At 38.3% G+C, this 27,799-nt stretch overlaps 1 protein-coding gene and 1 non-coding gene across 2 annotated transcripts; both read left to right on the forward strand.

Annotated features, from left to right (window-relative positions):
• The first annotated feature begins 5,696 nt into the window (after window positions 1-5,696).
• NT5C1B (5'-nucleotidase, cytosolic IB) lies at window positions 5,697-27,005 on the forward strand. The gene is given in 11 exon segments (XM_029232824.1): window positions 5,697-5,729; window positions 7,502-7,594; window positions 7,922-8,155; window positions 8,714-8,851; window positions 10,169-10,648; window positions 10,951-11,118; window positions 12,250-12,379; window positions 15,020-15,040; window positions 15,043-15,138; window positions 15,544-15,728; window positions 26,670-27,005. Coding segments are annotated over 11 exon segments (1,914 nt in total).
• On the forward strand, window positions 11,775-11,881 carry LOC114901185. The gene has a single exon (XR_003795065.1). It is a non-coding gene; the product is annotated as a U6 spliceosomal RNA (small nuclear RNA).
• Window positions 27,006-27,799: the final 794 nt, after the last annotated feature.

Below are 27,799 nucleotides of genomic sequence, written 5' to 3' on the forward strand. Positions count from 1 at the left end.
TGGCTAAGCCAAATGAGAAGTGGAAAAAACTCCTCACGATTTTCTTAAAAAGATCAAGATTCCGATTTCACACTGGCACCAAGTTCCCTTGCCTTTATGAGAAAGTGGTCACCAATTTCTACTTGGCCTGCCTGATTTTGAAGCCCTTTGGCGATCTTCCAATTGACCTTTTCTCCCTGTTCAAACATGCAGACTTTTTTTTAAACGGAAGTTGTCTTGGAGGTATGTGTTATTAAGAACTTACTGTGAACTGTGCTACGTGCTTTTACTTGCATGATTTCATTCAAGTTTTACAACAAAATTGTGAGACGTATATAAACATTTAATTCCTATTTTACAGATGAGAAGATTGAAGCTTAGAACGCTGACCTACACAGCAATTAAGTAACACTTTTAGTTTTGAAGGACTTATAGTTTAAAGAGCATCTTTAACTTTACGACTCCCCTCAGGATAACTGTTTAAAAATATTTTCTAAAGTACAAGTGTTTTACATTTTTTTACTCTTTCCCAATCCATCAATCGCATCCCATCACATTGTACCACAGACAGAGTTCTCTGGCTCCCTAATCCCTGGTATCTCCTGAGTCCTGTGGATAATCAAGATGGACAGACTCGAGAAACGTGAACTTCAAAAACAACTTATTCTTCATTGGTGAATTCTGAATGGCATACTCTCCTCTCTGGAAAACCTTCCCAGAACTGGTACTTTGCAGCCTCGACCTATGTAAGCAGAACACTGACATAACTGCCATCTGGGCAGGGCCTGGTATATGCACATTGGCCTCCAGTCAATATTTTGGACAAGGAATTTCCACTTACCAGCTTTTGGCAAGAGAACTGTGCATACACACCATAAACAGGATTGATATGAGAAGCTACTCCTTAATCGGGCTCTGAGACTTATAGAGACACAGTCTTGTTGGATAGGGCTCATATTTAGAAACTATGAAGACCTGTCTGATCTAATTACTTAGACTATTCAATTAACTGCATAGGGTTTCAGACTGACATACTGTTAAGCTGGGGATAGAAGAATGGGCCACTGGAGAAGCTCCCTGAAGAGGAAGTGTGATTAAACAAACAAACAATCGTTGTAAGCTTTAGAGGCAGGTAGGACTGAGTTAGAAACTTGATTCTACCAACTGCCAATTTTGTGACTTTGGACAAGTTGCCTCACTCAGTTTGGCAGTTAAAAAGTAGTAAATAGTCTGAAATATGAAAAGTGTCCTATGATTAAAAGCATGAGCTCTCATGGCCCATACTTTTTCATTCATAAAGATTTCAAACCATCCCTATGCATTTCAAAAGGGAAAAAGCAGTCACTGCAAGACTTTGAGGGCCTAGGCTCTAGAACTCACACAATGTTACTTCCCAGCACCACATTAAATAAAGCAAGTCACAGGCAGGCCTGGATTCAAGGGGTAGGAAATTTCTACTTCCTTATGAGAGTGGCTGCAAAATACTGTGTATGACCCCGTCAGCCACAGAACCAGGAATTCTGGGCCAAGCACATTACAAGCATTACATATATATTCCTCCCTAAAAGACTCAAACTAGGTATCATAACACCCGCCTTATAGAGATGAAAAACAAGGTGCAGAGATGTTAAGGGACTTACCAAGATTAACTACGTGTTAGTAGCAGGGCTGGCTTTTAAATGCAGGTTTATTTGACTCAAAAGCCAACACTGATACCTGATATATTTTGAAGGCCAATCATGAGAGATGCCATTTCTACAGAAAGGAGCTAAGAAGGATAAATCACTTTATCCCCACATTTATTTTCAGTACTATTCCAAAAGAAACACTGTGAGTACATAAACACTCTATGCAGGGGTCAAGGTGCTCCCAGGTCTGTTCCACACCTGCCTCAACAGTCACAGACTCTCAGAGGGCTACAGGCATATGTTCACCACTCCTCCAAAAATATCCAAACACATGAATCTAAGAGACTTAAGAATAAGCTCAGACACCTCTCCATCTATTAACTTTCCCAGCCAATACTCTCAAAAAATAGGAAATGTATTTAAATCAAGTGCCCAAAGAAACCCCAGTTAGCCTGTATTCCTTGAGGTAGATGGTGGTGGTCAATCATTTCCAAGCCTGGGTTTTACTCACTTAGCTCTGTGTTTTGAAAGCTCACTAAGGTAAAGTCAGTTAAATGAGTGTGGTAGGCAAAATTCTAAGATCATGTCCCCACCAAAGACTCTTACCCTTAAATGATTCCCTCCCTTGTGAATATTGTGGGACACCACCCCCATTAGTAGGTTTTGTACATGGCAAAAGGGATTCTGCAGCTATAATTTAGCTTACTCATCAGCTGGCTCCAGGTTAATTCAAAAGGAGATTTTTCCAGGTGGACATAACCTAATCATGTGGTTTCTTCCAGAACAAAGCATTGCCTCTGTCTGTAACAAAAGAGAAAGGCAGAGATTCAAAGCAGGAGAGGAATTCAACACAAGGGAGGTTCTCCATTAATGAGAGGGAGGTCCTGGGGCAAGAATCTGAGAATGGCCTCTAGGAGCTGAGAGTAAACCTTGGCCAACATCCAGGAGGTTGGACCTCAGTCCTATAGTCACAAGAAACCGGATTGTGCCAAGAGCACGAATGGACTTGGAAGCAGATTCCTCCCCAGAGCTTCCAAGTAAGAGCCCATCCTGATTTACACCTTGGTTTCAGCCTTAGGAGATCCTGAGCAGAGAACTCAGTTAAGCCCACCTAGACTTCTAGCCTGAGGAACTATGGTATAATAAATACACTTGTTTTAAACTGCTAAATGAATGGTGACCTGTTACAAAGAGGTAGAAAACGAACACAGCAAGCCAATTCAAGTGACAGATGGGGACAAAAGGAAATCCTGACTCTTTCTCCTTTTCCACAACCCATTCTGTTGTCTCAGGAAAGGTGAAGCTGTGTTGACTAATATTAGGCCCAACATGCCCCAAACTATCCATTCTATGACATGGACGGTGTCCATTGCTAGCTGTATTAAATTTTCCAAAATAGTCTTGATTGGAAATATCATTAGACCACATATTCTCATTTTCAAGCTGACAGTCTAGTTATGCCATAATCGCATGTCTACTTGGTAAGGCATCGATGATAACATCAAAGCAATGCTTTTTGCAAAATTCTTTGTTCATAATTCACTAAGACAAAATGATAATGAACATATCTATTATTGCTATGCATGTTATTATACTACCTATAATCCTTACATCCTTCCTGACAGGTAGATGTTACTATTCCAATTTTGAGGGCAACAAAACTGAAATTTGAATGGAGTAAGTGGTCCAAATACATTGATTAGCAGAGGTAGAATTTAAGTGAATGAGGTATCATTTATTGAGGCGACAAACACTGAGCAGAAAGCAGGTTTTAGGATTGAAATCAAGAGTTCTGATTTGGATATGCCAATTTGGAGATGCTACTGATCACCCAACTATATTTTTTAATGTACTAATCATTATGGACAGAAAAATTTTGTACTAAGGAACTTGTACTTTAGCTAACGAAAGGAGATACTCGAGAAAATATTATTTACAACAGCAAAAACGTGGAGATCCCCCAAGCATTCAATAGTAGGGAAACACACAAATTGTAGTGTGCACACTCTAGAACATTTTGCAGTCATTAAATTTATGATTACTCAAACCAAGTGGACTGGGAGTTATACCACCAGCTCCCCTAGTTTTCAGGCCTTCAGACTCAGAGTAAACTACACCATTGGCTTTCCTGGTTCTCCAGCTTGCAGACAGTATACTGTGGGACTTCTCAGCCTCCACGATCACATAAGCCAGTTCCCATAATAAATCTCCTCGTATATATCTATATATATATCCTATTGGTTCTATTTCTCTGGAGCATGCTGACTAATACAGCTGCCTACATATATGTGTAGTTTTCCATGCTCAGTAACAGAGCTAAGAATCAGAATATAATAAAGGAAAACAAATTAGAAAATCTGAAAGAAAAACAATGTTTTTATCACCCTTAGCGCTCAGAACAAAACAATATATTTACATATTGATACATAAAAGAATTTGAAACACTTATTATGCTCATATTCTATTCTGGGTGGTATGCTATGGGAAAAGAACAATAATCAAGGAACTTATTGAATATATGGACGCAGAGTTACATAGAAGAGACATGGAAGGGAGCAGAAGCAAAAGCAGATCTTAGGTATAGGCTAGAGGACTGGTCAAAAACCAGAGACTTTTCCAGTCCCTCCTCTCTGCAAAATCCTCCTCCTGTGTTTGGCAGAACACAAGCTGAGACTCACAGCTTTTGTTCCTAACTGCTATTCTAATGCCTGCCCCTTCTCAGCCTGCCCTCCCTGTTCTGTCTGTGCCACTAAGACTACAGAGTTTAGGAAATGGGAAGAATCACCACACTGACATTTGATTGGTTATACATGGACATGAATAAGAAATATTTCTAAACTTCTGTTCCTACAACTAGATTGCAGTGTAGATTAAATCAGTTAAAGATTTTTTTTCAATTTTAACTTTGTAGTATAGCAAAATTATCAGTAAAAGTAATAACTAATATTTGTTAATCACTTGTGAATGCCAATCACTGTCTTAAATACTTTTATTTCAACCATCACAACTACCATCTGATGTTGATACCATCGTTATTTCCATTTTCTAAATGAGGAAATTGAGATTTAGGACAATTAAACAACTTGTTTGGGATCACAGTGAGACATGGGGGGTGGGTGAAGGATTCAAACCCAAGCAGTCTAACCTGGAGCATATGTATTTAACTATCTAGAAGATCCTTTGGAGAACTCTGATTAAAGCTGTCAAAAACTTCTGATATTCAAACTAAGTCGTCAACTCCCATGAAGAGAGGCCAGAAATCTGTCTCAGTCCATGATGGTTTGACAAAATCAGGCTGGCATGACACATGTCTCTTACCTAAAATCAGAACCATAAGTGAAGAACATTACTGGACGTTATAAATCCAGTCCCCAGAGTCAGGGACTGGATTTTACATATTCTTCTCTGTGTGTATACAAGAGGGACAGATTGTGTTTAAGAACGTTTAAAGATGGGGCAAGCACCAGGAAAAACAGTGCAAGTATCATTCTGCCACACTATGTTTAGCCACATTAAGTGCTTTGACTTAATAAATGGAAATGGCCTTCCCATTGTGAAAGAAACACCAAACACTAAAGCTAAACTCAAGTCTAAACTCTGTGTCTAGAACAAGATCTCAGCTGTTAAAAAGTCTCCAGATTTTCAGAAAGTTCTCCAAAATCTGTCAGGATAAACAATAATAAATGCTCAGGTCCACAAATGAGTTTGCCATTCATTTTGGCAGTACCAGAAAGTGTACAGCCACAAATGGAATTGATACAATAAGTAACTTACTAACGTTAAAGAGATTTAAAAAGAAGGAAGCAGTAATACTGATATTGCTACATATTAAACATTTGAACATTGTTTAGACATTGATTCCTAAACACCCAGACAATGGTTATGAGTGGATGCACACAAATAATACTATTTCTTTTTATTTTTTAAGTCACATATTCAGAGAGTCAGTTAGTTACTATGGAATCACATGTGATGTCATAAATTTGACATTCTAAATGCAGACCTAGACTGAGCAACAGAAACAACAGGAAATGGAGCTGGGGAGAGGAAAACCTGCATAACAACAAAAGAATTTCAATAGTTAAAGAAATGAGTCAAACATCTCTGAAACAGAAAAAGAAGGTCAGTGAATTGAATGTCCTAGAATCTTGCCAAAGAACTGAGGAAATGTAGATACCAGTCCATCATTTGCCTCTGGAAATGTTCTGCAGCAATCACATTTCAGATGATGATCACACATACAGGCAAAAGGAGAAGTAAAGAACATGAAGAGTGGAGAAAAAGGAGATTAAATCATGTGGTATAAGTCCATCCAATAAGTCAGCACTTATTGAGCAAATGCTCATATGTTAGTGGTAAGAGGCGAAAACACAGTTGCTATCTTTGAAGAATGCACAACCTAGTAGGAAAGAGAATACATAAACAAAGTACAATTCAGTACTCAGTAAAAGTATGTACAAAAGACACAGGCAACACAGAGGGATGTTTAATACTGGGAACTTCTCCCAGGTCGTGCTGAGCTTGGTTCAGAAGAACACTGAAGGGAAAAGGAGGTTATAAGATATAAGGGTGGTATATAGACAAATACAAGTCATTTGGCAAAAATAGAACATAGAGATAGAGTGTAGAGTGGAGGGCACACAAGTTGGAGGTAGACAGGATACATCATGAGACTCCTGGGTCTCTCTAACCAAGCGAATGAAGAGTGTATCCAGAAATGAAGCATAAGCAGATTTACATTTTATAAATATCACCCTAAATAAATGGGGTAGATGGATCTAGAAGTTGAGAGGATTTAAGGCCATGAAATCTGGTCAAAAGCCACATTCTAAGAATGTAGACCCATAACGATCTGAGGCCCGGAACAGGAACGGAGAAGAGGGACTAGATCTAAAATATCTTTTGGAGTAAGCGACAGGACTTCATGGTGATAGTGTTGAGGGGGTTGATGGAAAGATTTTAGGACTAGTTCTAGGATTATACAGCTATGCCATTCTCTTCAGACATAGACTCAGTCACTCAACTAACATCAACTAGATTTTTCCTAGGTTCAAGGCACAGAGCATAAAGAGATTAACAGACTGCCCCTGAGCACGTTGGTCTATGCTAGAAGTTGAGCTCCTTAAACAGATAAATAACACTAATCTTGATTGCATTACAGCTACTGAATTGGCAGGAAACAATAGAAACACTGCTCTAATACAACAGTATTTCCTGCAGTTGAAAATGAAAACAAATATTTGAATAGATGTCCATGAAATAAGCCATTTTCTTCTGCTCCCCTACATGGTCTTCCCTATTAGTTCGTTAATAAGAGACCTCTTTTCACTCTTGATGCTATGAATAGTTAGAGAACATGAATAGAAGACATGGCTGTTGACTGATCTGTACAGGATTAAAGTGCTTGATTTAAAAAATCTATTATTGATGAGGCTCAGATCGACAGAAAATTGGTTTATGAATAAAACAAACAAGAGAAGTTTCAGTTCTACATGGCAAATGAAAAAGTTCCATAAGTAGCAATCTTCAGAGTAACAGAGAAAAGAAGTTGTTCTGTGTGAGCAGCTTCACATTTAACTCCAAGTCCTGCTGACCCCTGGGAAATTCTCCCACAGCATTTCCCATGTTACCATTTTGTAAATGATAAATGCTTCATGTCTCAAATCTATAAACCAACAAATTTCTATATTAAAAATCTGTTTGTATAGTTGTCTGATATATGTTCTTTTTACTCATGCTTGTTAGAACAGAGGAAAAATAATATCTATATTTATATTTTTGATAGTGGCAAAGAGACAAATTCTAACTTTCATTTATCTTTTGATTCCCCAAACCCAAGGTTTCTAATGCCCCGAGATGAAAAATTAATAAACATTCTTCGTTTCCATATTAAGAATGAGACTGGACCAAGGTACTCAAAAGACAGCCTAGAAGTAGACAAATCTAGAAAGGATTCTGAGAAATCAGGAGTTCGTCTGAGCACTCAGGTGAGCTGACCTCTTCAGAGTTGGTGAGAGAATTAAAGAGCAGACAGCATAATAAAAAAATATTAGCGGGCAGGGGAGTTTGGAGAGAAAAGGCTGAGCTATCAAGATTTGTATTAAGGCATACCTAACGTCCTCGTGGCAAGGTTAAGAAAATACTAGAAGAAGCTGGCCCCTGCCTACCCATCCAGCACACATCCCAATGTTCATGCAGAATAAATGGCGTAGAAACCTCTGCTCAGCCTGTGGGAGGAGACTGGCCTTTGTTCAAATCAGGGAGGGAAGGGGAGTCTGGCCATCGCATTGACCATCTTCTGCACCATCTTTCAGATGAGGCGTGCGGTTATACCGCATCACTTGCTGAGATGCTGCCCCATGTGGGGGCACTCATCATGTAGACGCTGCCTTTGTGCAGCTGACGGAAAAGCGCTTCTTGGCCCCTGCTGCACGATACGTATTTATATTCACATGTGCCTGTTGTGGGAGCAGGGCTAGCAGATCACCGTGATCAGGGTGAGCCGAGACCAAACTACTGACTTTGGAGGGGAGCTACAGGCAATCTGGGTGAGGGGAAGGATATGGGGATGGAAACTTCCACTTGCCTCTCCATGGTCTCCTCCATCCTGTTCCTCCCAAAGGCAGTGCTAGAGGGCGCTATTCCCTCTTCTGCAGCTACCTGGGAGACCCGCTACAGCCTTGTTGAGGTACAAGTGGCCTTCATCTTTGTAATCTGGTCAAAAATATTGGGTATGTCTTTTCAGCATCTGCTAACAAGCTTATCCTTAAGGGCAGAAGTGGGGAAAAGGGAGGAAAAAGGCTCAACTCTACTAAGTTCTGCATAAGAGAAGTCACAGGTGAAAACCTATGAGATATCAGACTTGTTTCTTGGTTTTGGATGCTCTTCCAGGTAGATTTCCACTTTATTGCTCCTCACAGAAGTTAGGATTGGGCCAGAGCTAGAATAATACACAAGGGCCAGGACTGAATTACACGTCATAGAGGGCAGGGGCCTTCTCACTGATCACTGCTATATTTGGCTTGCCATGGCTGTTTCGTAAGCATATATGTGGGAGGACTCGGTGGTGGGGTATTACACTCCTGGGTCTCTTCTCTCCTTGAAAGGGATCACGAGAATTAACCTTGCTGAAGACAGACTCTCGAGGGTACCTAGTGAGAAATCAGTGGTCTCGAACTTCACGGAGCCCGTCCACCAGAGCTCCATCAGGAGATGAGTCCAGAAGCAAGAACACAAGCCTTAAGGTAGAGATGGGAATGAAAGGGAAGAGTACATGCCATAAGAATAATAATAATAACATAGATTGATGCTTTCCATGCGCCAGGCCCTGTTCCGTGTACTTTATATCTTTCAGCTAACTTAGCCCTCACAGACTCCCACCCCCATCAATCCCCAGAGTAAGAAAACCAAAACACAGAGTAACTTCCCTAAGATTTCACACTAGTAAGGCTCATAGAGCTAGATTAAAACCTAGGATCTCTAGGTCTATAAACTGCACATTGAATGATTAAACTCCATGGTTTCTCCTTCCTTCCTTCACACATTCAAAAACTATTCATTGAGTACCCAATACTCAGAAGAGGGGGTGAAAATGTCAACAAAGGAGACAAACTGTTGAAGAGTATTAGGTTGTGTGACGCTTTGAGCCCTTAACTAGGCCTAGTCGCATAAGAAGAAAAAGTTTGTTGTGAGAATTAGTTTTTGGATGCAGAGCGTGACACAGGCCCAGACACTGGGAGAACCAATCCATCTGTCTCTGTGAGGACTGGCTCAATAATCTAACCAAGAACATGCCCTTTGAAACGTGTGAAATAATCACAAAAACTGGAATAATATATGGATGCTTAATAATCTATCTCGTACCTTAGTGAAGGAGTCCTTTCTCTAGAATGACTAGAACCAGTTCCTATTTAGGAAGATGATTCTCTCCAACTGAGCTTCACTGGCACAAGAAGTTCTGAAGGTGATGGGGAGACACTTGATTCTCCAGCCTACTGACCTTCCCAGCACTCACTGCATTAATCACAGAGCAAATGTGGAGACGGATGCCCCTGAGGTGCTTTGCAGAGCCTTCTGGTGCGAACTTCTGGTCTAGCTGCTCATCACGTTAACTGGAGGTCACAGATGGAGGCAGTGGCAAGCAAGGTCCCTTCCTCAAGCCTTCTGTCCTACCTGAAGGTCTCTGACTGAGCAGGTATATGTGAAGAAAGTGACAGAACTTTGCAAACTATGTGCCAGCTACCTAGGGGCAAGGAAGAGGGTCCCCCTACCCTATCTACTCCAAAAGAAAAAAAAAAAGTGTGAGGTGCTGATGGAACAACTGGGGGGGAATGAAAGCAGTCTGTCTCTGGGTCCATGTAACAGAAATGTCTAATATATGGAGCCTTGAAACGTCTCAGCCCCTTTAAGCCCTACTTAAAGGAGCTGAGATGAACCAGGATTCACCTAAGAGCTGGGAATGGAACACAGAGAAGGGGACAGCTCCTTGACCCAGCTGGGCAGAGGTGAGGACGGGGACCCTAGGCGGGCATCTAACTCAGAAGCCCACTTTCTTGCTCCAGCCCCCCAGTAGCTCCAAGACCTCCCGGACTTCATCCACCTCCCCTAGCCATCAAGAGTCACCAAAGCCACTGTCAGCACAGCGCTCGCCACCCACACCAACCATGCCGCTCGACTCACGTTCTTCCACGACCCCGGAGGTCCAGCTCCAGACCGGGTCTCGGCGCAGCACCAAGATGGCTGAGAATTCCGACGCCTGGTCTCCCGGCCTGGGGCGGGAAATCCAAGCGGGCCAGTACACACGAGAGTTGCGGGACTCGCGAAATTCCAGGGATACGCACCAGCGGGAATATCCGCGCACGCCCCCCACTGAAAGGAAATCCTATGCCCAGCGCAGGGCTCTCTACCCGTCACAGCTGGATCAAGACTGTATGCCTGACCTGGTCAGGCAGTGAGAGGAAGAGGCGGACGAGAACGATGCCTACTGGGCATCCGTGAGAACACTGTACGAGAAGGCACCGAGCTGCTCGCGCCCCAGGCTGGTGAGCAGGGCCCACCTCCCCTGGTACCCGGGTTGCCGCTCCACGCAGCCCCGCGGCCAGACCTCTCTCAGCCTCCCTCCTGTGCATGGTATAGGGAAGTTCACCCAGCCCCCTGCTTCTCCTCCCTGAACCTACCCCTTGGCACAGTAGCCCCCAGGACCCAGCCCTTGGCTGTCTCCAGCATCCCAGTCCTCCAAGCCGGGACCCAAGTGTTTCCTTCCCACCCTGCCCTGGGATGAGGCCCATTCCTGATCCCTTCAGGTCTGTGTGACTCGTCCTCCTGTCGGTGCCCCTCTCTGCAGCCCAAACCCAAGCATGCCATCACCATCGCTGTGTCATCCCGTGCACTCTTCAACATGGTGGACAGCAGGAAAATCTACAAGGAAGAGGGTCTGGAAAAGTACATGGAGTATCAGCTTTCCAATGAGAATGTCGTGCTGGCCCCAGGGCCGGCCTTCCGCTTTGTCAAGGTATTCTGCAAAGCTGTCTTCGGCCTTCCAGGACTCTGGATGGCAGGGAAGGACTCATGCTAATCCCTGGGATCTCATCCAGGTTTCCTTATAATTCCTAATCCACCCTTGTCATTCTTGCCTTTTTTAAGTCTACCCCAGGTCAGTTTATATTTTCACAGAAGCTTCCACACTGTTGAGGGAGGGACTGCAGCCCTAGATTTGGAATGCTGAGCTTCCCTAAGTGGAGCCCAAATTCTGAGACCTGTAACAGAAGCTTTTGTCCTCTCCATAGAAGGAGCAGTAACCAGAAGCAATAATGAGTTTATGATTCCAAGCAGTAGAAATAAAACACCCCATTCAAATAAGATTAAATTCACTTTCGCTGCTCTTGCCCCAAACACAGCATATTAAGAAACTCAAGATGCTCTTGGCACTTAGGGGCTTGACTTTAATAGAGAAAGTAAGGTTCTTGGAACTTACACTGAAATGTATAGCACTTATAGCTCTGATCCCCTATATAACTTATACAAATATTACACAATGACATCATAACCAGGCAGAAACAAATGACACCTCCATGTGTTGTAAGTAGAAAGTAGTTATGAGGCATAGTGGAAGCATGAGAGGAAACCACAAACCTATTCTAAAGACTCATGTTTTAAAAAACATACAAAATGCTCACTTTGGCAGCACATGTGCTAAAACTGGAACAACACAGAGACCATTAGCATGGCCTCTGCACAAGGATAACATGAAAATTCTTGAAGCAGCCTATACTTTTCACAATAAAAAATAATCATCAGATCAAGAAAGGCACGTTTTATGAATCAAAAACAAAAATAGACAAACCACGAAAGAGTTAGCCTGATCCTATCTATGTACCTCACAGAAATAATTCTAGTAAACCAAATGTTGTAACAATTTTCAACAAACATTACCCATCTTTCAGTAAACATTAACTGAGGTCCTATGTATGCAAGGCTGAAAATACTGAAATGAATGGCATAACCCTGACTTAAAGGAGCCACAGTCTCTCAGTGAAGAGTCTTCAGGGCTTGAACTGGACACCTATGGGATCCTTTCTATCCAGACCCCCAATGCCCACTTTGCCTGGCCCTCCTTACACACATTTGTGTTTGTAACCTTCAGGCACTGCAGCACGTCAATGCTAGACTCCGTGAGCTGTATCCTGATGAACAGGACTTATTTGATATTGTTCTGATGACTAATAACCATGCCCAAGTGGGAGTGCGGCTTATAAACAGCGTCAATCACTATGGTAAGTAAAATAAATACCGTGTGGAAGAACAGCTCGCTGCTCTGGAAGAGAGAAGCCATGTTATTTTGCTCACTGTGGCCTAACTAATGCAGTGTCTGATGGTGACACCCCCTTCTGCGTGAGGAATGTTTATTTGCCTATGTCAGAACAAGAGAGGCCATGTTCATTTTTAACTTCAGCACAGAGTTGGGCCCAAAGCTCTGGACTTAACTTGTCAAGTGTGAATTTCAAAGTCTTAATCCCAGGTCCTGCAATATATTTCTCTGTTTTATGTTTTTCACTTCTGAACTTGACTTCAAGGAGCCGTCAACCCAGGGCTTTCTCTGTCTCACCACAGACGCATGTTAAAGGTTTAAAGGTTTTTACCTTTCCTTTCCACTCTTAACATCTGACTCGCCCTGGCTGATCTCCCCACACATCAAATTCATACTCATCCCAGCAAAACTGTCTTTATTCCTTTACAGGGAAAATTGGTCTGACACTAGTCTCTTCATAGCATTTCCATTAGTGTGTTGGTGACTTTAAGGGGAGGTCCCCATTTTTCCTCTTATGAATTTACCTGACTTCTTATGTGGGGACCTTTAGCCCATTTTCTAAGTGACATATCCAGTCTTAAGGGTATGTCAAGTCAAAATAAGATTTAAATTTGGCATATTTAACTTCTAGGCTTAAATTAGGCATATTTATAAATAATCACTATCTATTACAAGTTATAAGTTTTATATTATATTATCCTAATTATAAGGCCAACATCTTACTGATACACAGTTGAAAATATGTTTACCTTTCAAAAACGCGGTCTTCATAGTATTATGCTATGAAAAGAGAGAATATATATAAAAGCTTTGGCAGAGATGAGCGATGTAATCACTCAGTAAAGGACAGCTATTATTTTTACAAGACAGCCTTATTTGATTTAGTAGGTGATTTAAGTCTACCTATCCCTCACCACACTAAGCCCATTGAGCTTAGTAGCATGAGAAATTCTACTTATTTACATACTAATTCTGTTAATGAACAGATAAAGCCCAATCTTGCACAGCCTTGCTCATGGAATAACAACTTTTCACCTGAAGAGTTAGTTACCTTCTCTCGGGGCTGAAGGCAGTTTGTATCTCCCTTCGCTGTGGTCTTTTCTATATTATAATTATCTGTTTACATGCCTGGCTCCTTAGTGAATTGTGATCTCCTTGAGAAGAGGGACGATGTTTTCACCATTTCTGAAGTCCCCAGTACCACCAAATAATTTCTGATCATTAAATTAATATTATTTAAGGATTTGTAGAGTACACTTTTATGCCACTTATGCCCAATGTTGGTTTAAGTGAAAAAGTGAGTATTTTGTCCATACCACGGCAAACACTTCCACTTCAGCTGTGGATAGATCCTATCCACTCTCTTGGTCCATGAAGATGATAAACAACTGACTAGCTGGCTCAGCAACAACTGGCTCAGAATTCTGCTTTATGTCATCTGCAGCTGCCCAGTTTTATCATATATCCAAAAACACTTTGAATGGGTACATCGCTTATATACTTAATGTTATACCTTAGTTATTCTCACATCATTGGAACCATGGTTTGCTTTTATAAATAATCCTGTGCTGAGATCTTTCTACATAAATCTTTATCAGAGTTTCAGATTACTCCCTTGGGATAAACTCTTTAAAAAAGGAATCCTAGGGCTTCCCTGGTGGCGCAGTGGTTGAGAGTCCGCCTGCCGATGCAGGGGACACGGGTTCGTGCCCCGGTCTGGGAAGATCCCACATGCCGCGGAGCGGCTGGGCCCGTGAACCATGGCCGCTGAGCCTGCGCGTCCGGAGCCTGTGCTCCGCAACGGGAGAGGCCACAACAGTGAGAGGCCTGCGTACCGCAAAAAAAAAAAAAAAAAAAAGGAATCCTAGGTCAAAAGGTATAAGCTGCTTAAAAGCTATCAATACTTTTATCAATAAATATCAAATTACTTTCTAGACAGCTTGTACCAATTTACACTTTCATCCATAGTGTATGTAACTGCCTATTTTACAAACCTCTCACCAACATCTAGTGGGTTTTTTTAACTGTTGTTGATTTGAAAGGCATTTAATGGTATATTAATGTCAATCTGCTAATGACTGCATTTAAAATTTTAAGTCAAGAGAGACAATTTCAGACCTTCTGTTGTTGTTTTGGGGAAATAGTTTAAATTCTATCACTACTTGCTATTACTATTGTATTGTTACGAAAGAAATACTAAAATGGTACTTAAAAACAGAGCCACATCTCAGCTGGCCCTCTCAACAAGTGAGGATGCTGTAGCTAAAGGAAAAGTGTACTGTTCTAGTCTAGACAAGAGTCAACGTGAAGCACTGGGCTTAGACAGTCTTTATGTCTCCGTTTCCTTTTCTGTAATGAGGATAATAATGCCTGCCATAACAGCTGTGTGAGAGTAAACTGGCATGGCCTATCTGGATATACTTCATAAACCATCATGCACCGTTATATAAAATAGCTGAGACATTTTTCAATATTGGTACTACAAAGGTAGTTCTAAAACTGCAGTAGGCACTCATTTATTCCTAAGGTAACTTTCACTTGCATTTCCAGTAAGTATATTGTCTTTAGTCTCTGACATAACAAAGTCTTTCTTGCCCGATAATAGGATTACTAATTGACCGGTTCTGTCTGGTGGAAAAAGCCCCATTGGCTATTTGAAGGCATATCTTTCCAACTTGTATCTTTCTGCGGATTCTGAAAAAGTACAAGAAGCAATACAAGAAGGTATTACTTGGTTTCCTCTCTCCAGTTAATAAAGAGGACTGCACTAGTGTTTCATTCCATTGGCCTTCACGTATGATTATGTGGTTTATGTCGTTGTTGGGTTTTCTGCTAAGGTGTTTCCACAAGTGGCAGCCCTTAAGTTTGTCTTTTAGAGCTTTCACCTTCATGGAGGTGGACATCTTCAGTGATTATCCTACACCCATTTTACACTTTCCCATCCCTTATAGAAACGGAGGCAGTACAAAGATGACTGTTTCGAGATGTGTGGTTGTGAAGAAGAGTTGTGTTGTCAGGTAATAGTGAGAGAGGAAATTCGAGGTCTGGGAAGAATTTTTTTTTTTTTTAAATAGACACTAAAACATATGGTCCTAAGAAGAGTATTAATTAATTCCAACGGTCTTCCAGGGATCGCCTCTGCAACAATGTTTGATGGAGCCAAAGACATGGCTTACTGTGACACACAGCTCCGTGTGGCCTTTGATGGGGATGCCGTCCTCTTTTCTGATGAGTCTGACCATATTACCAAGGAGCACGGGCTGGACAAATTCTTTCAACATGAAGCACTATTTGAGAATAAGCCTCTTGCTCAGGTAGGTTCAGTGAGCTCTAATTAATTTTGATCTACTTATTTTCCAATATACCAATATATATATTTCTTCATTGTGATGACTTTTAAAATTTTTTAGGCAGGCCACTCCTCACTTCTTATCCTTTGTAGTTTTCTCCCCTTGTTTCATGAACTCCTCATTTTAAAGCATCTGCTGCCAACTTTTTTTTAATTTTAGTGTACTTTTATCTATCCTTTTGGAAATGTTTCTATGATCTTCTCATGAGAGTTCATCTCCTCCAAATTATGAGTAACAGAGGTAATACGGCTTACCAGTTAGCCACTTCTACATAATAGTTCTCAAAATAGTAAGGTTATTTCCAATAGGTCAGTAAACATTTGTTGAACCTCTCTGTCCATACCCTTAAACTCCATAAAGGTAGCACTTAATTGAGAAAAATCTGCAAAACTGAGAGTTTAAATTAAATCAAATAATGAGCTCCAAGCAAGTACAAAGTATGAACAATTAAAATTTTAGGTTTTTTGGAATCAATCCATGAACCGAAGTGTTAAAGTCATGGTCTAAAATGAACAAAACCTGCAATTTCTGAACCAAAGGAGATTTGAACATCAAAGTATTCTCCAAAATGAATATGAAACGATGGATCATTCAGTTTTAATCTATGAATCTTACCTAGGCCTTTCTTTTAAATTGGCCTTTTTTTTCTCAGCTCTTCTTGAACTTAAGATCTTAAATATTGTTAGTTTTATTACATTTATAAAAGTAGGAAGAGACTAATTGAAAGATGGAAGTTTTACTAACTCACCTCATATTACAGCAAGTGATATTTAAATTCTGTGTGTTTTTGTGTGTGTATGTTTAACTTCACAGTCCCTTCCTAAATAGCTTCTTTAGAAGTCTTGAGCTCATGTCAAAAAGTTGTTCAGTGTTAACAAAGTTTACTATTGAGAGGAAAACCCTTTGTTATATTTTGCATAAGTCTGCTTTGCTGAAATTTAGAGCCCATTGTACATTAGCCTTTAAGCATTATTAAAATGTTCAAGATCTCTAAAAAAGAGCACTTAAAAAGAAAAAAAAAACTTCAGAACAAGAATTATTTCAAGATAATCTTAAAATACCATTTTTTTCATCTCAGGGAAAGAATCCAAATTTCTTTTAGATTCTGTACTTATCAGTTCTTTGCTCCATATTTTAAAGCATTTTCCCCATTAAACAACTGAAATTGTGAAGTTCAACACTAGATATTGCAGGAATACCCAATGAATTCTTACTAAGCATACTTGTTTTCATAATGTGGTCCTTCTGACAGTGGAAAAATATGCTATTTTTCACATAGAAAGGGTAGCTTTCCTATAAAGACCAGGCTTTGCCAGATATTTCCACTGATGAGAAGGAAGTTATGAGATATGATTCCTAACCAAGGCTTTCAACTATGTTGGTCATGGGGCTTATGGTTTCGTCATGACAATATCCCAATTGTCTCCAAAGGAGGAGATCTGAGAGTCACCAGCAAATGGACAGGATTAATTTAGCCACTCTCATTGTAGCTTATAAAGCCTCCAATGTGGTACCATGACAAGTAATGGCTGTCTCCTGATTTGATCTCTATCTCATTTCACCATTCTGGGATAGTGATCTCCGTGTGTGTGTGTGTGTGTGTGTGTGTGTGTGTGTGTGTGTGTGTGTGTTTTAATCAGAATTGTTGAGGTATACTTTATATGTAGTATAATTCATCATTTTTAGTGCACGGTTCTGAGAGTTTTGACAAACATATGTGTACAGTCGTGAAACCACGATCAAACTCAAAATACTCACAAAATTCCCTTGTGCTTCTCTGTAGTCATCCTAGCCCCCCATCCTCAGGATCTGTCAAACACTAATCTGATTTCTGTCCCTATAGTTTTGCCTTATCCAGGTGTCATATAAATGGAACCCCATAGGATGCAATCTTTTGAATCTGACTTATTTTACTTAGAATGATGCATTTGCGATTCACCTGTGTCATTCCCTGCATCAGTAGTGCGTTCCTTTTTACTGCTAAGTAGTAGTCTGTTCTATGGATGTACCACATTTTTTCATACATTTACCTATTGGAGGATATTTAGGCCATTTCCAGTTTTTGGCATTTATAAATAAAACTACTTTAAGCATTTGCATACAGGGTTCTGTGTAAACACAAAAATCTCATTTCTCATGGGTAAATACCTCGGAGTAGGATTGCTAGGTCACAGGATAAGTATGCGTTTAACTTTATAGATAGTGCCAAACTATTTCCCAAAGTGGTCACACCACCTTGCATTTCCAATGAAAGATTTTTTGCCCTGCATCCTTGCCAGTATTTGGTAATGTCAGTTGTTTTTCATTTGTTTGTTTGTTTTAAGCTGTTCTGGTGGTTACATAATTGTATCTCATTGTGGCTTTAATTTGCATTACCCTAATGATAGATGATATTGAACATTTTATCAAGTGCTTATTTGCCATCATATTTATTCTTTGGCAAAAATATCTGTTCAAATCTCTTGCTCATGTGAATTGGGTTGTTTTTTATTTCATTATTGAGATTTGAAAGTTCTTTGTATTACAATTCTAGATGCAAGTCCTTTATCATATATTTGTTTTGCAAATATTTTCTCTCAGTCTGTCCTTGTCTTTTCACTCTTTTAATATTTTTCAGTGTCCTTCAATGAGCAGAAACTTATAATTTTAATGAAATTCAATTTATCTATTTCTTCTTTCATGAATTGTGCTTGTTATATCATATCTAAGAAATCTTTGCTAACCCAAGGCAAAAATTTCCTCCTATGTTTCTGAACAGAAGTTTTTACAATTTTATGGGTTTCTTTTTTCAGAATTATTACCTGTTTGAGTTGATGCATTTGTGCAAAGTATTAAGGTTCATTTTTACTACTTATGGATATATCTTGTTTCAGCACTATTTGTGGAAAAGACTGGCTTCCTTTTCCTTCAATATAGGTATCTGTCCTTTTGCCATTATCACACTGTCTTGATTATCATACTTTTACAGTCAGACTTGAGATCTGGTGGCAGGAGTCCTCCAAATTTGTTATTTTTCAAAATTCTTTTGACATTCTGATTCCTTTGCATTTGCATATAACGTTAAAAATTAGCTTGTCCATTTCTAGAAAAACATCCTGCTGAAATTTTTATTGTGATTATGTTGAATTTATAGCTTAATCTTGGGAGAATAGATATTTTAACAATATCAAGTTTTTCAGCCTATGGACATAGTATATCTCTCCATTTATTTAGGTCATATTTAATTTCTTTCATCAGTGTTTTGTAGGTTTCAGCATATAGCTATCACACAAAGTTTATTAGATTCATACCTAAGTATTTAATAACTTTTGATGCTATTATAAATGATGCTTTAAAATTTTTCATTTCTAATTTGTTTATTGCAAATACACAGAACCACAATTTATTTTTGTATTTTGACTTTGTATCCTGCAACTTTGTTAAAATCACTTGTTAGTCATAATAAAATTTGTGTAGATTATTTAAGATTTTCTACATAGACAGTGTGGACTGTGAATAAAAACATGTTTCCAGGGTTTCCCTGGTGGCGCAGTGGTTGACAGTCCGACTGCCGGTGCAGGGGACGTGGGTTTGTGCCCTGGTCCAGGAAGATCCCACATGCCGCGGAGCGGCTGGGCACATGAGCCATGGCCGCTGAGCCTGCACGTCCAGAGTCTGTGCTCCACAATGAGAGAGGCCACAACAGTGAGAGGCCCGTGTACCACAAAAAAAAAAAAAAACTTGTTTCCATTCTGTATGTCCTTTATCTTTCTTGCTTTATTACCCTTGCTAGTACATTCAGTACAATGTTCAATAAGCGTTATGAGAGTGGACTTCCTTGCCTTATTCCCTGATCTTAGAGGGAGATCATTCAGTCTTTGACTCTTAAATATATTATCTACAGGTTTTCTGCAAGTTATCTACAGGTTTTTTGCAAGATGCCCTTTGTCAGGTTAAGGGAGTTACTTTCTATTCCTGTTTTGTTTTAGAGTTTTATAATAAATCCATGTTGAATTTTGTCATATGTCTTTCCTGTATCTATTGAGAAAAACATGTGGCTTCTCTAGTCTGTTGAAATATAAATTATATTGATGAATTGCATTGCTGGTATAAATTCAACTTGGTTATGTTGTATTATCCTTTTTATATATTGCTGGATCCAATCTGTTAAAATTTAGTTAAAAATTTTTTTTTGCCATTATGTTCTTGAGTGTTCTTTTCTTGTAATATCTTACAGAGTAATGCTGACCTTATAAAATGAGGTGGGTAGTATTTTCTCCCTGTCTATTTTCTGGAAGACTTTGTGTAGAGTTGGTATTATTTCTTCTGTAAATATATGGTAGAATTCTCCAGAGAAGCCATCTGGGCTTGGACTTTTCTATTTAGAATGCTTTTAACCAAGAGTTCAATTATTTTTGATAGATACAGAACTACTGTGCAGATTATCGCTTTCTTCTCTTTCCTCTTCTGGCAGTTTATGAGTTTGTCTTTCAAGGAATCTGTCCATTTCAGTTAAGTCACTGAATTAACGAGCATAAATATTCTCTCATATTTTACTATTATGACTTCACTATTTTTAGGAACTTTAGTGATGTAGCCCTTTTCATTCCTGATATTAGTAATATTTGCCTTCTCTCTTTTCTTCCCCTCTTGTGGTCAATCATGCTAGGCTTTAACGATTTTATTTATCTTTTTAATAACCAGCTCTTCCTAAGTTTTTAAAGGTGATTTGAGGCTTCTTTTCTATAATAAATATTTAATACTGTAAAATTTCCTCTAAATGCTACTGTAGTTGCATCCTACAAATTTAGATATGTGGTTTGTAATTTTTATTCAGTTCAAAGTACTTTTTAATTCCCTGTAACTTTATCTTTGAGTTATGAGTTATTTATAAATGGGTTATTTAATTGTGAAATTAAATTTGGAATTATTCCAGATACCTTTCTGTTATTAATTCCAAGTAGAATTCTGTTGTAGTCAGATAATATGTTTTCTATGATTTCAACTCTTGAAATTTGTTGAGGATTATTTTATACCCAGAATAAATGGTCTATCTTGGTAAATGTTTCTTGTCTACTTGAAAAGAAAGTTTATCCTGCTGTTTTGGGGTTGAATATTCAATAAATATCAATTAGATTAGGTAAGTTAATAGTGTATTATTCAGGTTGTATTGCCCAGGTGTTTAATATTGTCAGTGATTTTCTTTCTATTTCTTCTATCCACTATTGAGGAGGCAGCATTGAAGACTTCAAGTATAACTGAGGATTAATCTGTTGTGTACTCCTTTCAATTATATAATTTTTGCTTCATGTATTTCTAATTTCTATTGTTTGGTGCCCAAATATTTAAGATTATTATATCTTCTTGGCAAATTAATCACTTTTCATTATGCAATGCCTCTCTCTCTGATATTCATACAGCCATTCTAGCTTTTTTTTTCTTTTTTGGACTGATGTTTGTATGGTACAACTTTTCTATGTTTTTACTTTTAACCATTTATGTTTTTACATATAAAATATCTCCATATTTAAATTGGTTTTCTTGTAGATATTACATAGTTTCTGTTGTTTTTCTGTACAATCTGACAATCCTGTGTTTTAATTGCTGTTTTTAGATCTTATTTATTTATTTATTTGCAAGTTGACTAAGTTTTATTACAATCAAATTCTTTCTTTACAATTGGTTTACTCTTTTAATTAATTTTGATTGGAGTATAGTTGCTTTACAATGTTGTGTTACCTTCTACTGCACAGCAAAATGGATCAGCCATACATACATATATCCCCTCCATTTAGGACACTAGTATGTTCCCATCAGTTGTCTATTTTATACATAGTATAGATCATTTATATTTAATGTGATTATTACTTTGGTTGGATCAAAATCTACCATCTTCTTTTTCTATTTGTTTCATCTTTAATTAACTTTAGTTTCTTTTTCCTTTTATTATTTTTGCTTTTGAATTTATTGTGTAGATTGTATGCTTTTAGGATTCCATTTTATCTCCACTATTGATTTATTACTCATTTTAGATTTTACAGTGGTTACCATAGGATTTACAATATACAACATCAATTAATCACAGTCTACTTTCAAACAATATTATGCCACATCATGTACAGTGTAGGGACCTTACAACAGTATACTCTCAATTCCTCCCTCCCATGTTTTGTGATATTGGCATACGTTTTACTTTCACCTATACTATAAACTCATAATACCCTGCTACTATTGTTTATTTGGGTAGTCAGTTATCTTTAAAGTGAATAAGGAAAAGACAAAAATATGTCTTTTGCATTCATCTTCATTTTAACCACTTCCAAGAATCTTCATTTCTTTGTGTAGATCTAGGTTTCTCCCTGGTATCTTATTCCTTGTGCCAGAAGACCATCTTTTTACATTTCATATAGAACTGATATGCTGTTACCAAAGGCTCTTAGTTTTTTTTTTTTTTCCTGAAAAACACTTTACTTTCCTTTTTTGAAAAATGTTTTATTTTGAGTGGCTATAGCTTTCTGCATTTACCCTATTTTTATTTCAGCACTTTACAGATACCCATTCATTGTCTTCTGACTTGCATAAATTCTGAAAACAAATTGTTTGAGATTCTTATCTTTGGTCCTTTGTAAGTAATGTGTCTATTTTTCTCTGGCTGCCTTCAAGATTTTCTATATTTCTTTGTGTTTCAGCAGTTTGAATATGGTGTGTGTATATGTATTCCACAGTACTTCAATGCCCTGTTCTTTTTTTCCCCACTATTTTTTTCCCTTTATTTTCAGCTTGAGTAATTTCTACTGACCTATCTTCAAGTTCACTGATGCTTTTCTTAGCTATGTTGGCTCTATTAATGAACCCATTAGAAGCATTCTTCATTTCTGTACCACAATTTTTATTTCTAACATTTCCATTCAACCCTTATCTTTTCCATCTCTTTGTTGAAATTACTAGTCTACTCATGTATGTCATCCACCTTTTAATACAGTTGTTAAGATATTAATCAGAGTTATTTTCAATTTCCTCTCACATTTATGACATTTAGGTCATCACTGCATCTTCTGTTAATTACTTTCTCTTGAAAGTTAATTGCTCTTTTAATTTATTTTTATTGTAGTCTCATAAATCTTTGATTAATTTCTAATCATAGTTTGTAGACAGTATAGGCTCTGGTAAATAGTATTTTTGCCTGGTAATAGGCATGGCTCCTCTTCTGCTAGCAATTAGTGTGATTGACTGAATCACCAAATCAGGCATTCAACTAGGTAAGCATTTTGTTGCTGCTACTGTTTTCATTTCATCACAGGCTTCAAATTCCTCTGGTAGGGTACTGAAGGATTTTTCATAACATTCCTTTTCCATTTTCAGCTGTAGGCCTTCTCTTTGTGTCCATGCCTCATGGGTGGCCTCCACATTGTTACCCTTCTCCCAAATGTTATTGTTTGTCTCTGCCAGCTCAGGTGGTGATGTGAGAGGAAGGGACATTCTCTGTTGTCCCAGGTTAGTCTAAATCTAAGTGTGTACCCCCCTAGGTCTTAAGGATGAAGTTATATCATTCATCTCACCTTTCTCCCAGTGATAGAGGTGATATCTAATGGTCTGGGTCTCCTGCCCCTCTCCCAAGGGTGGAGGATTTTTCCTTCCCCTTCCCCCATAGCAGTAGATCTTTACCTGTTCCCTGGGGGTAACAGTGTTTGAAGCCGTTCTTCCAACAGTTTAATACTTTTGTCCCCTAGGAAGTATGGGACAAGGTAGATCTTTAGTCTTTTCTCACAGTGGCAGCTGCTCCTCTCCTCCACGTCTGCATCACCAAGGACTCTATTCTTTCATTTTCCACCCTGTCTGCAGTCCTTCTCATAAGAAACTAGTGAAATCCATAGGAAAAAAAAAATCCTGTAAAACAGTGTGCATTTCTTGTGTCTGTGGCTTCCAGGGCTTCTATGTTCTCTCATTAGCCCATACTTGTCCTTTTCCAATTTGTTTTTAAAAATTACCTGAATTTTTCATACCTGCTTCTATGGCGTCTGGTATATCTTCCTTTAGGGCTCTGCCAAAGATGTGCCAGTTCTTGAATTCCATCTGTCCTTGAAGATTTTTCCATAATTTTTTCCATTAGGTTTCATGTTAGTCGGTTGCCCTGCTACCTCAGCTCTTTCATGGGCTCAAGAAAAATTATGATGTTTCAGATTATCTGGCTTTTTCTTGTTGTTAGGATAGGAGTAACAGTCTTTCCAGCTTTCTACATCCAAGGCAATCCAAATGTTCTAAATCATAGAACTCCTCAAAAAGGTATTTTCAAGTAACTTTCCTTCATGTTTCTATATTTTTTCTTGATAAATTACATACTTACACTACTGTACAAATATATAAACTGTTAAACATACCCCAAAACAAAAGAAAGAAAGAATGATATGGGTACCTGGTTTAAACATGGCGATATAAACTGACCAGGCCCTATTTATTCTCTTTGAAAATTACTCAAAAGCATCAGGGAGAGCCGTGTTCCTCTGTGTTTCAAAATCAAACTGTGAGCAGGGTGGCTTCTGCCAACAGTCACTGCCCCCCACTTTGTTTCTGTGGCCAAAAAAGTAATAACAATAATATGTTATAATTTTTTTACCTATGTGACTTTTTATTTGTTTTTTTTCTAATATGTGCAGCCTTAGACAAAGCAACATTAAACAAATGATCACATAGATAAGCCATGTTTGTGGAAAATGGTTTCCATGACAGCAGAGAAGAAGCGAGCTTCTGAATTGTGAAAACAAGTCAATATTAAAATACTATCCATGACCTTTTCCCAGAATTCCTCTAATTTTTCCAAGGAAAACTAATCTACTTCAGAGATAAGTAATAAAAAGAGAACTAGCACAGAACATATGCAAAGATACTATGAGAAAAAGGCAGACACAGAAGAGCAAAATCTAATAACAGATGAAGAACTCTCACTAGAAACAGTTGCCAAAGTATAGGTAAAAACTGTGACTAAACATTTACTTAAAAGAAAGTTGGGTCATAAAGTGGAAATCCCCCAAATCAGGGAAGAGATGATAAAATGTTAAATGGTAGAACTCTGGAAATAAGCAAATAGAAAAATAATATTTTAGAGAGAAAAATGACAGAAATAGGTCCTAGGTAAAGAAAATCCAACATATGCAAAATTAGAATACCTGAAGAAAACACTGAAATTATGTTATGGGGGTAGGAGGATAGGGTTGTGTGTGGTAAATATAAAGATGCAAACATATCAAAATATAAGTCAAGAAAACATCCTGAATTATCAGAATATTTTAATGGATACGTTAAACTATTAAAGGTTAAAAACTAAAGGCCACATTATACTACAGGGAAATAGAAGAGAATGATCATCACTGAGACATGCCCTAGTAATATTATTTGGCTTCAAAGATAAAGAAATAATTCTTTGGGCACCCTGCACACACAAGTGGGGAAAAGAAAATCAAGCTGTCCTGAGTCCTCCCCACAGCAGCACTCAGTAGCAAAACACAGTGGAGCCCTACTTATAAGATCATGTGGAGAGGAAATATAAATCACAGATTCTATATCCAGTCAAAAGCTCATTCAAGTAAAAAGGAAACAGATCAACAGTTAAGAACATAGTATATTCTCAGGGATTATTATTTCCATAAGATATTCTTGAGAAAACTAATACAAGAGGACACATTTTGGCCAATATGTAGGTGACTACAAACACATAAAGGCACAAATGGACATAGAATATATTTAACCATAGATCTAAAACTAAAACAACTGCAGGGATTAGAGTGACAGAAAAGAAAGCACATATTATATGCCTTAACAATGTAGAAATTATTTAACTATTAAAAACTGGAAAAATATGGAGGAAAAAGTTATAAGGAAGAGTAGGTGTACTGATATCTTCAGTTACAATAGCTGATCAAAGGATAAAATGTAAAGCTGAGAGACAGAAATATAAGAATCTTTAATAATTCAAATGCAAACACTGAGAAAGATGAAACAGTTAAAATCAAATGATTGAAGAAAAAATAGAGGATAGGAGAAAGGTGAAGAAGTCCCCTAATTTCATTATTTTTCATTATAAAAAATAATAGATCCTGGATTTAAAAAAAATAGAGGTCTGAAGGTACTATAAAAAGTTATAAAGGTAACCAATAGAAGGAAATAATACAAACCTTCCTAAATGTTAGAAGAAACACACATACACACATGTTCAAATAAAAAAGACAGTGAACAATCTTTTGAAATCTTTAAACGTGAAAAATGAAATACAAATTGTAATACAGAACCATTATCACATATATCTGTGGTATCAATAAATAGAAATGGCCTAAAACTCAGCTTTTGTTTTAAAAATTAAGACTTTCAGATTGTATCACTTAGCAAAATCCAATTCTATGTTCTGTACTAGAGGTACAGCTAAAAGTAAGTGTTCAGAAAGGTTGAAGATAAAAGTGTGATGATATATAAAGTAACTGTAAATATAGAGAAGACTGGATTCAAGCCAAGAAGGAATTGAACAAGATAAAAAAGTACACTTTATAATGTTAAAATGTGCAATTCACAAAAAGTAAATCAAAAGAGGAGTGCTTTTGCTGATTAACTGAGCTTTCAGAGTATCCCATTTTGCCATGGATAGTTTACATCTGTTGCCCTGGTTCAACTTTTTATAGAAGCTTCTTTCACTCTTAAAATATCTGTGTTTGTTTAGATGATAAATTATATGGCCATCCTATGTTTTACTCTAGGAAGGCAAGGATGGTTCCATACAAGGAAATATAATCACATAAATGCAAGGAGTTTCAGCATTGTATCCCTGGTCTATACTGCATGTTTCATGCAGTATTATAAGTTCTTATAAACATCTGCTTTTTTAGCGTTCACTTCCTTTGGCTCACTGGATGACAGCTGTGGCATATGTTCCTTTTACAGGGTCCCTTGAAAGGCTTTCTGGAAGATTTAGGCAGACGGCAAAAGAAGTTTTATGCCAAAGACGAACGGTTATGTTGCCCAATCAGGACCTACCTGGTTACAGCTAGGAGCGCAGCCAGTTCAGGCGCCCGCGTGCTGAAAACCCTTCGCCACTGGGGTCTAGAGATAGACGAAGCTCTTTTCCTTGCTGGAGCCCCCAAAGGTCCCATCTTGGTGAAGATAAGGCCCCACCTCTTCTTCTTTGATGACCACATGTTCCACATTGAAGGGGCACAGAAATTTGGCAGCATCACAGCTCATGTACCTTATGGAATTAATCAAAAAGAGAACAATTAGGGATGGGAAGGGGAAATAAAGCAGTGGGTCTGGTATTACGGAAGCCACATCTTGTGGATCTCTAGGGCAATTAGGTATTTCAGTAGATTCAGTAGATTAGATTTCTCAGAACTTTGTTCATTTGGAAAGGTTTTCTCTTGAGTTTTTTAAAACGTTTTGAACTCTCAAGTTACCTTCAAGCTACTTCTCTTGGAACTGTCAATGCTGTTGATGACATTGCAACTACCTCTGTGTGTAAGTTATAATGATGACTCTTTAGAATAATTTTAGAACTTGAATTCTTGAATGCTTAAAGGACTATGTCAGAAGCCTACTTAGTTTTACAAAGCATTGCTCATTTATGGATGTTGGTAGCTAGAATGAATCATTACCCATCATCATTATAGAATAATGGGTCTTCACAAGTGGAAAGAGAAGGGTTAAGTACACTTGAAAACTGGAGCTTTTTAGTCTGTTGCCTCTGTGAACAGCCTTTTAATCAATGCAAAAATGAAAATACCACTCTACCTGTGTGAGTATTCCAATTTTGACATTGCTTATTCAGAAATAAATCAGTTATTCATACAGGTTACTTTCATCTAAGATGAGCTCCAGACAGAACCTCCTGGAAGGGTTCTTTGGAGCTTATTTCCTGAGTTCATTGCCTTTGGACTACAAGGCTTCATATTTGAAGTCTCTGGCTTTGGGCCCAGCAGGTAGGTCCAATGTTTATATGGGGAAAAAAAGCCTTGGCTACCACTTCAAAATGTGACATGAGGTAAGTGTAGTATCCTAGCCTTCATTGTTGTCATTCT

This window comes from Monodon monoceros, unplaced genomic scaffold (genome assembly GCF_005190385.1).
Source record: "Monodon monoceros isolate NGI ecotype Baffin Bay Population unplaced genomic scaffold, NGI_Narwhal_1 Super_Scaffold_19, whole genome shotgun sequence".
NCBI lineage: Eukaryota > Metazoa > Chordata > Mammalia > Artiodactyla > Monodontidae > Monodon > Monodon monoceros.